This window comes from Saccostrea cucullata, unplaced genomic scaffold (assembly GCF_032062105.1).
Source record: "Saccostrea cucullata isolate Sc308-1 unplaced genomic scaffold, CSIRO_AGI_Scuc_v1 ctg1042, whole genome shotgun sequence".
Classification (NCBI taxonomy): Eukaryota; Metazoa; Mollusca; class Bivalvia; order Ostreida; family Ostreidae; genus Saccostrea; species Saccostrea cuccullata.
The window spans coordinates 97,332-109,895 of NW_026938310.1; the positions used below are offsets into that span (position 1 = coordinate 97,332).

Here is a 12,564-nt window from a genome sequence, read left to right on the forward strand (position 1 = left end):
TAGTAGGGGAATTACTTAAATTACTTGCGTATTACGTCATCAATTTAGTGACGTCAAGACTGTTACACGTTCGTAAAACTTGTAGAATGGAATCTACACGTAAATGAAAACGTGTAGCTTTAATAATAAAAATTAGCTAATTTATGTGTGAAAATGTTATTGTTATACATTAAATTGGATGTTTAGTTTCACGAACACTTATTTTTAAAAAGTTTTATTTACTAACTAATTAAACTGACTACTAAAACTTCTTCTAAATCGTCGAAACAGAGACACAGGTCGCGGTGTACACGTACATGTTACACGTCAAAAAAATCTCAACAGACAAATTTAAAAAAACGTGTACGTGCACGTCAAAATATATACAAGTACACGTACGCGTACAAGTTTAAAATCTCAACCTCTCTATTTTATTATATTACATGTTTGCGTAGATTTGATTAAGCGCTATCTGAATAGCTAGATAGCTAGAGTTAACGAGGCCGAGTCTAATTATTGCTACCTTAGGAATTTTGATAATTTTCTTTTAATTAATTTTTAGTATTATATTTATTGTTAAGATTAAAAAATCGAATGTTTACCACCCCGATTTCCTAGCGGGCATCTCTAAAGTCTTCAAATTTTACTATTGGACCCTGTGGGAATTTATTTGAAAAGCGCCAATTTATCATATTTTCCCCATATTTTATGTATTTCTGCCCTTGAGATTTCTTCAGTCAAGTAGATGAAAGTTATTGTAAAAAGTCGCCGAATTGTAGAATTTCAAAAAATGTTACTATCTAGTTTGGTCCAAATTTTTTTTTCGATGCCTAATGTCTCTAAAATTGCCGTATTGTGGTATAAATACATATCGGTGCAGATGAATTATCGGCGCAGGTAATTTTTGGTAAAAATAGCAATATTTAGATTGCTAGTATGCTTCCTTTGGTGTAATGTTAACAGTTTTTAGTACAATATCTATGGACGTCTGCGAATATATAAGAGAGTCCTGTGTCATTCTTCAGCGTCGTGCATTTCTTACAAAATCGGAAAACAGTGACGTCGTTAGAGCCATTTCAGCGTTTTTTCAAATTATTAGAGAGGTTAAGCAGATGACCGTGTACGTCTACGTGTACGTGTAGCTAGTAGGGAAATCCCCTAATTTTATGCGATTTACGTCATCAGTTTTGCATACCGCGTAATTCTACAAGTTGTACACAACGTGTAGATTTGCAAGTACACGTTGGTGTAAACTTGTAGCTTCTTAAACTCAAACTACGGAATAGATATTTTTTATTCGGTTTTTAGAATGAAGTTGAGAGTTTATTACGAACATCTAATGTATCTTTTTTATTTCCAGTCATAGATTTATTTGATACAAATGGATTGTAAAGTGATATGTTGAAATGACGTTTTACACATACCGGTACACGTTCAATTTGTTAAACAGAACAGGCATTAGTTACTCGTACGTGTAAAGTCACTTCTAGGTTTACACGTACAAGTAGACGTACACGGTCAAATGCTTAACCTCTCTATTGTCGTAAAATCACATTTTCAGACCAGTAGGCGTAACAGATAGTGTTAATTTTATCTTGAAATCACAATATTTCTGGAAGGTGCACCGTCTCACACATGACTGCATGAAATTAAAAAGCTGTGCAAAAGTCATGCACACTCGAAATAGACTCGGCCTCGTTAAATCTATGAAAAACAAGACATTTAGCGATGTACATTTATAGAATATACCGCTTAATGTAATACGTTAAAACTACAGTAAATTATATAAAGTTCATTGAATGGAATCTGTGGAAAAAATTAAGAGTGAAGAAAAAAATCAAACAGATGCTGGTATATGTGCAAATGTGAGAAAAACAATTGAAAAATGGATATATTAACAATTTAGGTAAAATACTTTGAATGAACATTCGATTTCAACAAGTCAGAACAAATATTTTATAATTTCACATAATTTAATTAAGTTGTTCAAAAAATGAACCAAGAAGAAGCGTAGTGCCACAACTTAAGATTTACATTGAAATATAAATGGTTAAAATCATTAAAAAATTTTCTATAGGATCACTGAACCAGAAAAGCTAATATTTCATGTGAAAGCTTCCTGAGGGAGAGCAGAATTAAGATTGTTAAGACCATGACGACTGGGTGGGACTAGAATTAGTATGATAATCTGATGAAGAACAGCAGGACCAAGAATACGCAGGTGACCGTTTTTGCCAATGGACCTCTTGTTGGAGATTAAAAAATCCTAAAATGTACATTAATAGATATTTTTCAATGTTATATTTCATGATCAAATGTCATAGCAAGCCCAAAGAATTCATATTTATTTAGCAATATACTGGTTAGTGAATAATATGATAAAGATTATGATTATGTCATCTTGAGAGGATGGTCTTCCACCCAAAATATTTTTTATACTATTAATAAGACCTTACAAAGAGAAGTCATGTAAAAGTTCTTGAATGAAAGCTGCATGAACTTAAAGACGACAAAAATAACATGGAAAGGAGCGTAAATGTTACTAAAAGATAACTGGTATGTGTTTGATGAATCACTGCAAAAAGTGAACTGATATAAAACAATAACATGCACCTTCCATTCAAAAACTGAATGGCCACTGAAAATCGATTTGCATTTTTAAATGAAAATTCTCTTTACCATGAGAAGGAACTTTCTTTTCGATTCTAACCCATGCACCGATTTTATTGCTTGAGGATTCTACTATTTCAACTGGACATTTATTGATTCACGATTCCATCGGTTCTACTGGGAACGTTTGCATCTTTACATTAAATACTTTTAGAATTGGTTCAATGGGTATGACAACGGTTGAATAATAAGAAGTTCCACCAACTATCATTCCAATACAATATAATTGATCGTCTTCTTCTGCACTATTTCGAGGATCTACCTGAAAAACAAGAGCTCCAGAGTCTCCCGAAACTGCAAAAGGTTTTTGTGGTATTCCAAATATTTCTAGTTGTGACAGATAGAGGCATGTGTTCTGTGTTGGCGGGTTTGTTAGGTTTAGGCGTACATCGCGACACCTAGCAGCCATTCCGCTAACACATAAGGTACCTTTCGTTAGCCCACTTCTTGCGCCACATTTAATACAAAGGTTTGTACGTTTAGTTTGTTCTTTGAGATAATCACGTGTATTGCCTGTTGAGTATTCTGGAATATTTTTCAAACTAAATCCTGTATAAATAAAAATACAAAAAATGATACATTGACAAGAAGATTTTTTGACATTTTTCATGCACAAAAATATGTATATCCAAAACGATTAGATCTTCTATTTATTGTTGTATATGTATCATAATTCTGAATAATTACCAACATCTTGTAGCTCATTTGCCATCAATTCTGAAAATAACCCGCGTTCAGGGATACGGCCTGTCAATCTCACAAGGGAAGTATCTATTGTTACTTGTTGTTCTTGTTCTACATAAATTGTGGTTTTTACATTTTGGCCGCAAATTTCATTTGTATTTCTATAGCCATAGGATGGTTGAACAACTTCAAAGGATGTCGTGTTAATAAAATTATTTGGAGATAAATCACATAGAACATGACCACATGTTATGAATCCCATTTCCCCTGTATTGAAGGTGACGAATCCACCGAGAGTTCCCTCTTTGTTTTCATCTGTAAACAATGTTTTCTTTTTAGTGGTAAACAATATACAAGATCAGATATTAATAGCATGAATAGATTGAAATTTGAAATAATGTTGAGTAAATTGAAAAATTTCAACCCATTTTAGCTACAAAAGAAGTGTGATCAGCATAATTAATTATTTCTTTTTTCTTCATTTTTGATGGATTCTTTCAAAGGGATTTTTCTGTATTTAAAGTATATTTGAATTCTTCTGTTAAGAACTGTAATTTATGTTAACTTTAGGACAGCCATGAAATTTCTTTGAATTTTTTTTTTATACCTTTCTTTCCTATGCTTGCCCCGATCATTAATGGATCCAATACATCAGACGCTCGCTTGAAATAACTATCGTTCGGAAACAAATAAAAGAATCCTTCTCTTACATCTGTCTTTATTCCATCAATTTGTTTTGGAAACTCTTTTTCTCCGTAAGGTACAATTCCTTTGCAGGAACAATATATCACAATACAAGGTTCAAAATCAATTTTGTTTCCATTCTTCCTTGAATGATATGCTGAGGCACTTACTATTTCTAGGTTTGAGTGATGCTCAAGAAGTGATCGCGAATTAGCTTTTAAACATCGTTCGATTTCTGATAATTTAACATGGTTAATATTATTTCCATGTACATGAATATGTTTAGAAATAAGCATGCTCTCAGGGGAAGACTGCTTCCAGAGTTTGCAATAAATATCAATCTTTTTCCCAAAATATTCAAATGGTGGTACATCAAGTACATTTAAATGATCAATTATCACCACTAAAGCATCTTTCCAACCATGATGTGTTTGTTTTCCCATGTAGATGTCAACAATTTGTATGTGTGGGTAATTCGAACGAAACCAATTATCGAATTCCTTTATCACTGCCCTTATGTCCATGGTGCATACTAGAAACAGAAAAAGGAGAGATACACGAATGTGTACATTTACACTAGTTTAAATTTTGCTATTGTTTTGGATTAAGCGACCTTATTTCTAGATTATTCCATTATTTTTTTTTCTCAGGCAAAAAAATTTATGCTTTAAGGTAGTCCGATCCTCAGGTTTATAAAATTAGCAGTTAAGCAATCAAAAATACTCATAAAAGTATCTCTGAATCCACAAAGTTATGGAAATTTATCCACAGTATTTTTTAAAGTTCAAGATTAAACTTAATCATATTATATAGGGAAAATCGTCAAATCTCCAATATTTTTGCAGAAAAAGCGAATTGGAATATCAGCAATGCATTTTTTAATTGCAAATTGATCAACAAATATATTTCAGGTTAAAAAACGATAGGTATCCAGGCATTCAGAGAAATTGTCATGATTTTTATACATATTTGGTATTTTTTCTCTTTTTTCCAACATGTATTCTATAATACATAGTGTAAAAGGCTTTTGCTATACATTGCAAGTCACCACAAATCACTTCTTATTTCATATCATGCTAATAAGCATTGTTATCTAAGGCTGGATTTAAGAAAATCTTATTTCTCTAAAACTATTATTTTATCCCCTTTTATAGGGTACAAAAGTCAAATTTTATAAGACCTTTTCTAAGACTTCCAAAAACCTTGAATCTTGTAAAGATGAATAAAATGAAAATTGTTGCATGAAAAAAATTTCATTTTCAAGCTTCATTTTGAATCATTTCATATTAAATATTAATTTTTGGAGTTATCCTTCCTGGCTGAGGATCGGATATCCTTAAATCAGTAATACTTGTAAATACTAAAGCATCAAGTCTTTCATTCCACTTAATACAAGTTAATTCAAAATTCTCACCTTATATTTCTTGCTACAAATTTTCATAAAAAAATTCTTACAAATATTCTTTTTTATTTAAAAAAAACGGAATTAAAAGGCACATTGGCATATGCATACTAACCTAGACCCAAGGATCATTTGTGCAGGTTTGATAACAATTAGGTCAGTGGTTCTTGATAAGTCGATAATGTGTAAAGTTAACAGACATTAAACGATAAAAGATGAAAGACAAACAGACGGTGTCTTTTTGACAAGAAAAGCTTACTTAATTGAGCCAAAGACTCGAGAGTGCGTTAAAAACTCAACATTTATCGGCAAATTTATGACTTAAAAGTCCATAAAACAGTACAAAATAGGAGCAGTGCAAACACGGAGCTCCAAAACATCAAAGGTGGGATCAGACGCCATGCAGGAGTGAGCATCCCCTGTTGACCGGTCACACCCGCCGTGTGCTCCTTGTCATGATCGGGAAATAACGGGAAAATCCGTCGTCAATTCAGTGTATAAATAATGAACTAGCAATAATCAGTACTAATGACGTAAATATAAAGAAAAAATGTCCAAATGAAAATTACCAAATCTATCAAATTAATCGTATAAGACAAATTCTGAAAGCCGAAAAATGAAGGAAAATATTAGAATTAGATCTATGAGTCATACCTGTAAGATGCAAAAGCAAAATATTGCAATTGATATTTGAAAAGTTCTGATAATCAATTGCTCTATAAAACGTAAGTGCCTATCAAATCCTACCTGCTGACTGTTGATTGGTCTGTCCACCGGTTATAGACTCTGCGACTTCTGATTTGATGGTTGTGGTGGGCGGGCAAGGTACCGACGTTTTCAAATCATCATTTGGTATCTGCCCACAAGTAGATAGCACCACATTCTCATTCTGACATCCACTAGAAGATGCAACATTTCCTTTCTGACCTGCAGGTGGTAGAGTGACCTCAGAGTCCAAACTTTTACTAAGACTCATTTCAAGTTCATTTTTGAACAAAGCATTCTTATTTTCTACTCTTGTTCCAGGCACGACAAGCGTCTGAGGGGCTGGAATCTTTGCTTTCCCTCTCACGACCTTGGAATCAATGTCTTTGCTTAGGCTATCCTCTTTGGACAGAACTCTTGTGATCTCCCTTTCCAGACTGCCCTTATCTTGCTTTTCTAAGCTTCCTAATGCACTTTCACTGTCTGACCTCTTTCTTTCCTTACAACCCAAGGATCCTTTTCTTTCTGAAGATGGGGAGGAGGAAAGTCCCTCCCTTTTTGCCTGATAGGGGGAGGCCGTCGGTCGTTTCGCGTTTAGTCGGGGTTTTGGTCTTATTGGTACAGGTGGATTTAATCGAGGAACACTTTCACTTTTACTTTCATTTTCTTTCACAATCATGCTACTTGTCACACATTCACTTTCCGTTGTATCCTCTGCTTTATTGCCATGTGGTTTATGAAACCGGGCTGATTTCTCGGTAGCGGACATTATGATGCCAGTTCGCGATTTCCTATTGGACACTGCAGACAAAACTTTGGCCTTGACTTGCCATGACTTTTTCTCTTCTTTGGGTTCAGGTGAGGGTTCCTTGCCTTTTTCCGTTGAGGGAATGGCTGGATTAATTGGTGCAGTGACTTTTTGAGGACTTGAAGTCTCAGAGATTTGTTCTCTTGAGGTGTCATGCGAACCTTTCCTTCTGCGTAGAATATTGCGGAAAAACGAGGTAATCCTTGTTTTCCCTTTGCTATTATCACTCTTAGCTCTATTGTCCAATAAGTCATCATGAAAATCATCTGTGCGTTTGGGTGATTGGGACTCCTGTTGAGTATTGCCAGTGGTGGATTTTCCTTTTGGCACCGGTATCAAAATTGGTTCAGATAAGTTTTGTGAATATGAAGGGGATGTTATTTTGGAAGAGTGGTTACTTTTTAGACTTAAGCCTTTTCTGGAGGTTGGTTGTGGGGGAGGGGTGACAGGTGGTCGAGGGGCAGGGCGCTTCTTCTTTCTGATAACCGTGGCTTGTGACATTGTCTTTTCTTCCAGCTCTTTTGACTTTTTACTACCCTTTGGCATTCTATAAATCTCCAGAATGTTTTCACTGCTGGATAGTGGGTCGCTTGGGTCGGATAAGTTCTTTAAATATGAAGTTGATGTTATATTGGAGGATTTCTTACTGTTTAGATTTAAGCTTTTTGTAGAGGTTGGTTGTGGGAGAGAGGCCATAGGTGGCGGAGGGGCGGGGCGCTTTTTCTTTCTGACATCCTTTGCTAATGACACAATCTTTGCTTCCAGTTCTTTTGACTTTATGCTACCCTCTGAAATTCTCAAACTCTCCAGCATTTTCTCACTGTTGGCTGGAAGGTAACTCAGGTCAGAATCTTGCAAATTCTCAGTATTATCAAACCCTTTAATAGAGACACCGTCACTGTAACGTGCCAGTATGGCATTTAAATGATCAACTAATGCCATACCAGCTGACGAGGAATCAAAATTAATTTCTGTGTAAAAATTATCAAATAAACTCTTTTCTGCATCAAATTTGTCCATTTCGAACACATCGTCTTCCCTGTCTTTCATTTTGTCGCTCTGTCCACTAAATTGTGTAACATTTTCATCCATGTAGGGCTGTGTTTCTATGTGTTCATGATCCTCCATCCCAAATGAAGCTACAGAACTGTAGCGTGTTATCCCTGGGTCTGACAGACTACGACGTTTTTTGAAAATTGAGAAATTTGCTACATTGTAAGTTCCCTCTTTCTCCTCTATCTTTTTCAGATCACAATCGGGCGAAGATATTTCCAGTTTCCCGTCCCTGTCAAACATTTGCTCTAAGCTTGACTTTGAGTCTAGAGGTCTTCTAAGAGGAAATTTCCCGAACCTCTGGGAAAATAATTTATCACAGTCCCGTAGCTTCGAGAACCTGTCTTTTTTCCACAGCGAGGATAGCTTAGCATCCTCAAGTTCATAAATCTTATCATCCTCAGTCGTTTTATTTTGAGCACCATTTAGATTATTCAGATCAGAATTCCAGATTGTATTATATAAAGCCTGAAGCACACATTCATGCTCCTCTTCTGTGGACGAAATATCATCCCAAGAATCCTCATCTAAAGGAAGTTCCTCAGACAATAGAAGATTGTCGTATCCTCCATCATCACCAATCACAGAAGGCTCTCGCTCAACAAATTCTATATTAAAAGTCTTCCTGCGTATTTCACTATTTTTGACTAGAATACTCCTTAGATAATTTTCAGTGACATTCGAATATGAGTTCAGCGGCTTTTGTATTTTTCTTTTTTCCAGGGATAAACTCTTAGAAGTACGGGGTTTACGTGAGTCTGCATTTCCATCGCTGCGACACTCTAACTCAGAAAGAATCAAAGAACACTGGATGAAAAGTCTAGTTTCCGCAAAACTGAAACTATGCGGAAACCTTGCTGAAACTTGGCGTTGAAGTTTCCTGTATGGTTTCCGCAATGCGGAAACTATATAATAGTTTCAGCAAGTTTCAGTAGGGTTTCCGTATACTGAAACCATTAGGTTTGTTTCCTAATAGTTTCCGCAAAACGAAAACCAATGTAAAATTTAATGAAACGTCAATTTAACGATACGTTTTAGTTTCAGTAGGTTTCCGTTTCCGGAAACTATTAATTTCGATTCCATATGGTTTCCGCATGCTGAAACCGTACTGAAACTTTTTCTATTTTTTTTCAAAAGGATAGAAAAATCAACTCGTATGCATATGATCTTTTTACTATTGATTTCGATTCCACATGGTTTCCGCATGCTGAAACCGAACTGAAACTTTTTCTCTTTAATTTTTTTTCAAAAGGGTAGAAAAATCAACTCATATCATCCTTATATTTATTTACACATTTAAAGAAATGGTTTTATTTTTAAATATCTAATATTTCATATTCAGATTTTGAGATGTGCCTGCTCTGTGTAAACTTACACACACCGATATTGATATCAATGATAAGCATATTATACAAGATCCTTTCTTCATATCAAATGTATAAAAATTGTTTATTTCATATTGTGTCGGAATTCAAAAATATTTTTTTTTAACAAAATCGATTCCTCTCACAAGGATTTTCTACATTACCCAACTCAATACTCCCCCTCGGGAATTGATTATTTTGAAAACTTACATCATTTTCACAAAACTACGATTACGTTTCATGTAAAGTTGTTTAAAAAGAAAATTAGTGTGTCTTCATGGTGCATGAAATACAGATAATTACGAGAGTGAACATAATCTGAGATAGAAAGGTTTGCATTTATATTCTTTATACACGTTTCTCTATATATTTTCCTTAATGAATATCATTTCAATAATTTCAATTTGTTAACAATACATATTGACTAGGAAGCCTTTTTTACTATTCATATATATATATAGTTCAATAGTAACATGTACTAGTTATTTTTATAATAACATTGATTTAATATCTACATATATGTATTTTTATTTCCGTCTTCGTAAAAACATTTTATTCGTAAGCCGCGGTTTTACAGCATTAAAAATATTACAAGAAAACATGTCCTGAAAATTTGATGTCATGGTTCCCAGGATTTGCAGCATTTTTTGTCAATCTGATTAAAATCAAATCTTCCATTTGTTCCCCTAATGTTTATTTACACGAGGAACTCTTATATGTAAAAAGTCTGCTTTTGTGAAACAATACCCTGGGAGCGAATGAAAAATCTCAAAATTTTAATTAGATTGTATATTATGTGTAGGCTTTTCTTTTCTTTTTTTTTTTTTTTTTTTTTGTTTTATTTCATATATCTTGCTTTCGTGATGTTAATTAATGCAATATCACTGAAAACGCGGTATACTTTTTAGTAATATGTTCAATTATATTCGTATTGAGATGTATAATGTGCTAAATATGTGATATAGAACTCAGTTTTTTTTAAATAAACTTAAAGTAGTCTGTAAGTTGAACAAATTTTCAATTCTTTACATTGAACCCCACTCGCGGGCACCTGTCCTCACGTGCCACAGGTGGGGAGACACGTGTCACGAAGACACCTGCTACCGTGTTGGTGTATTTTTTGTATATTCTATGTGGATTGAGGGGTTTTTCTACCTTAGAGGAACAATGGACTGTGACCAGGCGTAATATATACACGCAGTACATGGTATACACAGCTAGCCTTTTCTAATGACACCCAGGTTTCTGAACATTCAAAATTAAAAAAAAATCATACTATATAAAACTTCACCTAAAATCAAACATGTCATATGTATAATGTGTTATGTAAAATATTTCATACAATGTTTCATATTTAGCATAAGAAGTTTTTATTTTATGTGTTGGTGATTAAAAGAAAATAGACAAACCTCTTAAATATTTATCTATCAATCTAATATAATAAAATTAATCTATTGGTAAGGAGAATATTTGCTATAGCTAGTTCAATAGACTATTTCAAAAATTTCAATATTATTTTACAATTTCTCCACACAAAAATATCGGCTATCACAAAAAGAAATCGACAATTAATGGTATTCCTTGTTTGCCACCATTGTAAACTTCAAATATTGAAAATATTTAGAGGTCAATGAAACGCAACCTAATGAAAACTAAGTCTGTTTTATTTCATAACTTTTTTCTATGGGTTATTTCTAAGTACATTATATCAAAACAACGTTTTATTTCTAATTTAGAGTCCAAAACAGAAAAGTGTGAGATTATTACAATAATAAGGAAAAGATAAGTCAATCAATAGCAAAAAAATTATTAAAAGCAAATAATAATCCTGTATTATAAAGGAATAAAGAAGAATTTACATATGACATGTGTAAAGGACTATGACCACTTCTATTACATGATATCATTTATATAAATTTGCCTGCAAAATTAAGAGTTTCCGTATCTTCTGTATTGAGTGACCAATATTTTTTTGGTTCATCATCTAAAGCTGAGAAGTATGGAGATTTACTATTAATAAACTGAGATATTTTTTTTTGGGGGGGGGGGGGGGACATGTTTGACGATCATATTTTTTTTTTTTACATGACAATGTTATAAAAACAAAATGAATGTTACATCTACATAATCGATCTTCAGGAGAATTATTGGTAAATCTCCCCACTTCAGTTTGTAAGCTGTGACAGGAAATTCCTAGATAACAAATAGACTTGTACATTCATGTTGATATTTTCTGAGTAGAAAATTTTCAACAATTGATGAATAATTTTAAATATAACCCCAATTTTGCTTTTGAGTTGCACCCCATATGTGGTTAATATGCCATCAGCATAACTTTGTTGACTTGTATACCATTTTCTTTTTTCTTTTCTTTTCTTTTTCTTTACACAATAATCGAAGTACATGTGTACATGTGACTTTATATCATTCTATTTGAAAACAGGACATTCGGAGTCCGTTTCAACAATTACCATAATCATGTAATAAAGGTCTAAAATTCGCTTTTTATCCCCTTCGATTCCATGATCAATTTTATATTATCATTCAAAACTGTTCATTCTGTTGCCATATATATACAAGGACATTTGCATTTAAAACGTAAAAAAAAAATTGCTAAACTGAATTTTCCGTAAAGAATTTGAATCACTAGGTGGCGTATCGCGGCAGAATGCTTCTCTCTCATTGGTTAGATTTTCAGAGAAGAAAGAAGGACAAAATGGCGAAGAAAACACCAAGAATTTGCTCAAGAAAAACAACAGAGATGAGAAGATCTTTTGAATCTACACTGAAGAAAGGCACCCCAAACGGCAGATTAGATACAGGTAGTTATTTGTTACAGTTCAGAGCATCTTTATTTTTGTTTTTATCGTCTGAAATCGTAAGAATAATGTTGACCTAAAATGGCGCGTTCCAAAAATTCAAAATGACCATTGTATAGTTGTAATTATTGTGAAAAAGCGCCTTGTAAATCATTCTCAGCTTATGTTGTTATACATATAATTAACTGCTGTTTAAACGCATGCATGTATTTTGCACCATTGTATTTAACTTTCAAAAATATTATGTTTTTCGTATTCTGCATCGTCCCGATCATGTAAAATTTCCATAATTTAAAAATTACAACGTGTTGTAGTATTCCGGAATTTTAAATGTAGGTTGGTTTTAGAGGATAATATCGTTATGTACTTGTATCCGGTGTTAACTTTTTCATTTGC

The 12,564-nt window shown here is 33.5% G+C and overlaps 2 protein-coding genes across 2 annotated transcripts; both read right to left on the reverse strand.

Moving 5' to 3' along the window:
* Positions 1 to 2,556: 2,556 nt before the first annotated feature.
* On the reverse strand, positions 2,557 to 3,569 carry LOC134249951 (uncharacterized). Its single transcript, XM_062732303.1, has 2 exons — positions 3,337 to 3,569; positions 2,557 to 3,198 (listed from the first exon to the last, which is right to left on the reverse strand). The coding sequence occupies exons 1-2, from the start codon at positions 3,359 to 3,361 to the stop codon at positions 2,747 to 2,749; spliced, it is 477 nt and encodes a 158-aa protein (XP_062588287.1). The 5' UTR covers positions 3,362 to 3,569; the 3' UTR covers positions 2,557 to 2,746.
* Positions 3,570 to 3,582: 13 nt separating this feature from the next.
* Positions 3,583 to 10,555, reverse strand: LOC134249955 (uncharacterized). Its single transcript, XM_062732305.1, has 5 exons — positions 10,379 to 10,555; positions 7,665 to 8,792; positions 6,167 to 7,436; positions 4,044 to 4,549; positions 3,583 to 3,648 (listed from the first exon to the last, which is right to left on the reverse strand). The coding sequence occupies exons 1-5, from the start codon at positions 10,553 to 10,555 to the stop codon at positions 3,583 to 3,585; spliced, it is 3,147 nt and encodes a 1,048-aa protein (XP_062588289.1).
* Between the last annotated feature and the right edge of the window lie 2,009 nt (positions 10,556 to 12,564).

Bases quoted from the DNA above. Each gene is read 5' to 3' on its own strand.
- LOC134249951 (XM_062732303.1), bottom strand. From the start codon at position 3,361: ATGGCAAATGAGCTACAAGATGTTG. The intron at 3,199-3,336 runs GTAATTATTCAG...TTATTTATACAG, and splicing joins AAATGAGCTACAAGATGTTG to GATTTAGTTTGAAAAATATT.
- LOC134249955 (XM_062732305.1), bottom strand. From the start codon at position 10,555: ATGTACTGCGTGTATATATTACGCCTGGTCACAGTCCATTGTTCCTCT. The intron at 8,793-10,378 runs GTAAAGAATTGA...CTTTTCATCCAG, and splicing joins GCCCGCGAGTGGGGTTCAAT to TGTTCTTTGATTCTTTCTGA. The intron at 4,550-6,166 runs GTAGGATTTGAT...TTCTGTTTCTAG, and splicing joins GACCAATCAACAGTCAGCAG to TATGCACCATGGACATAAGG.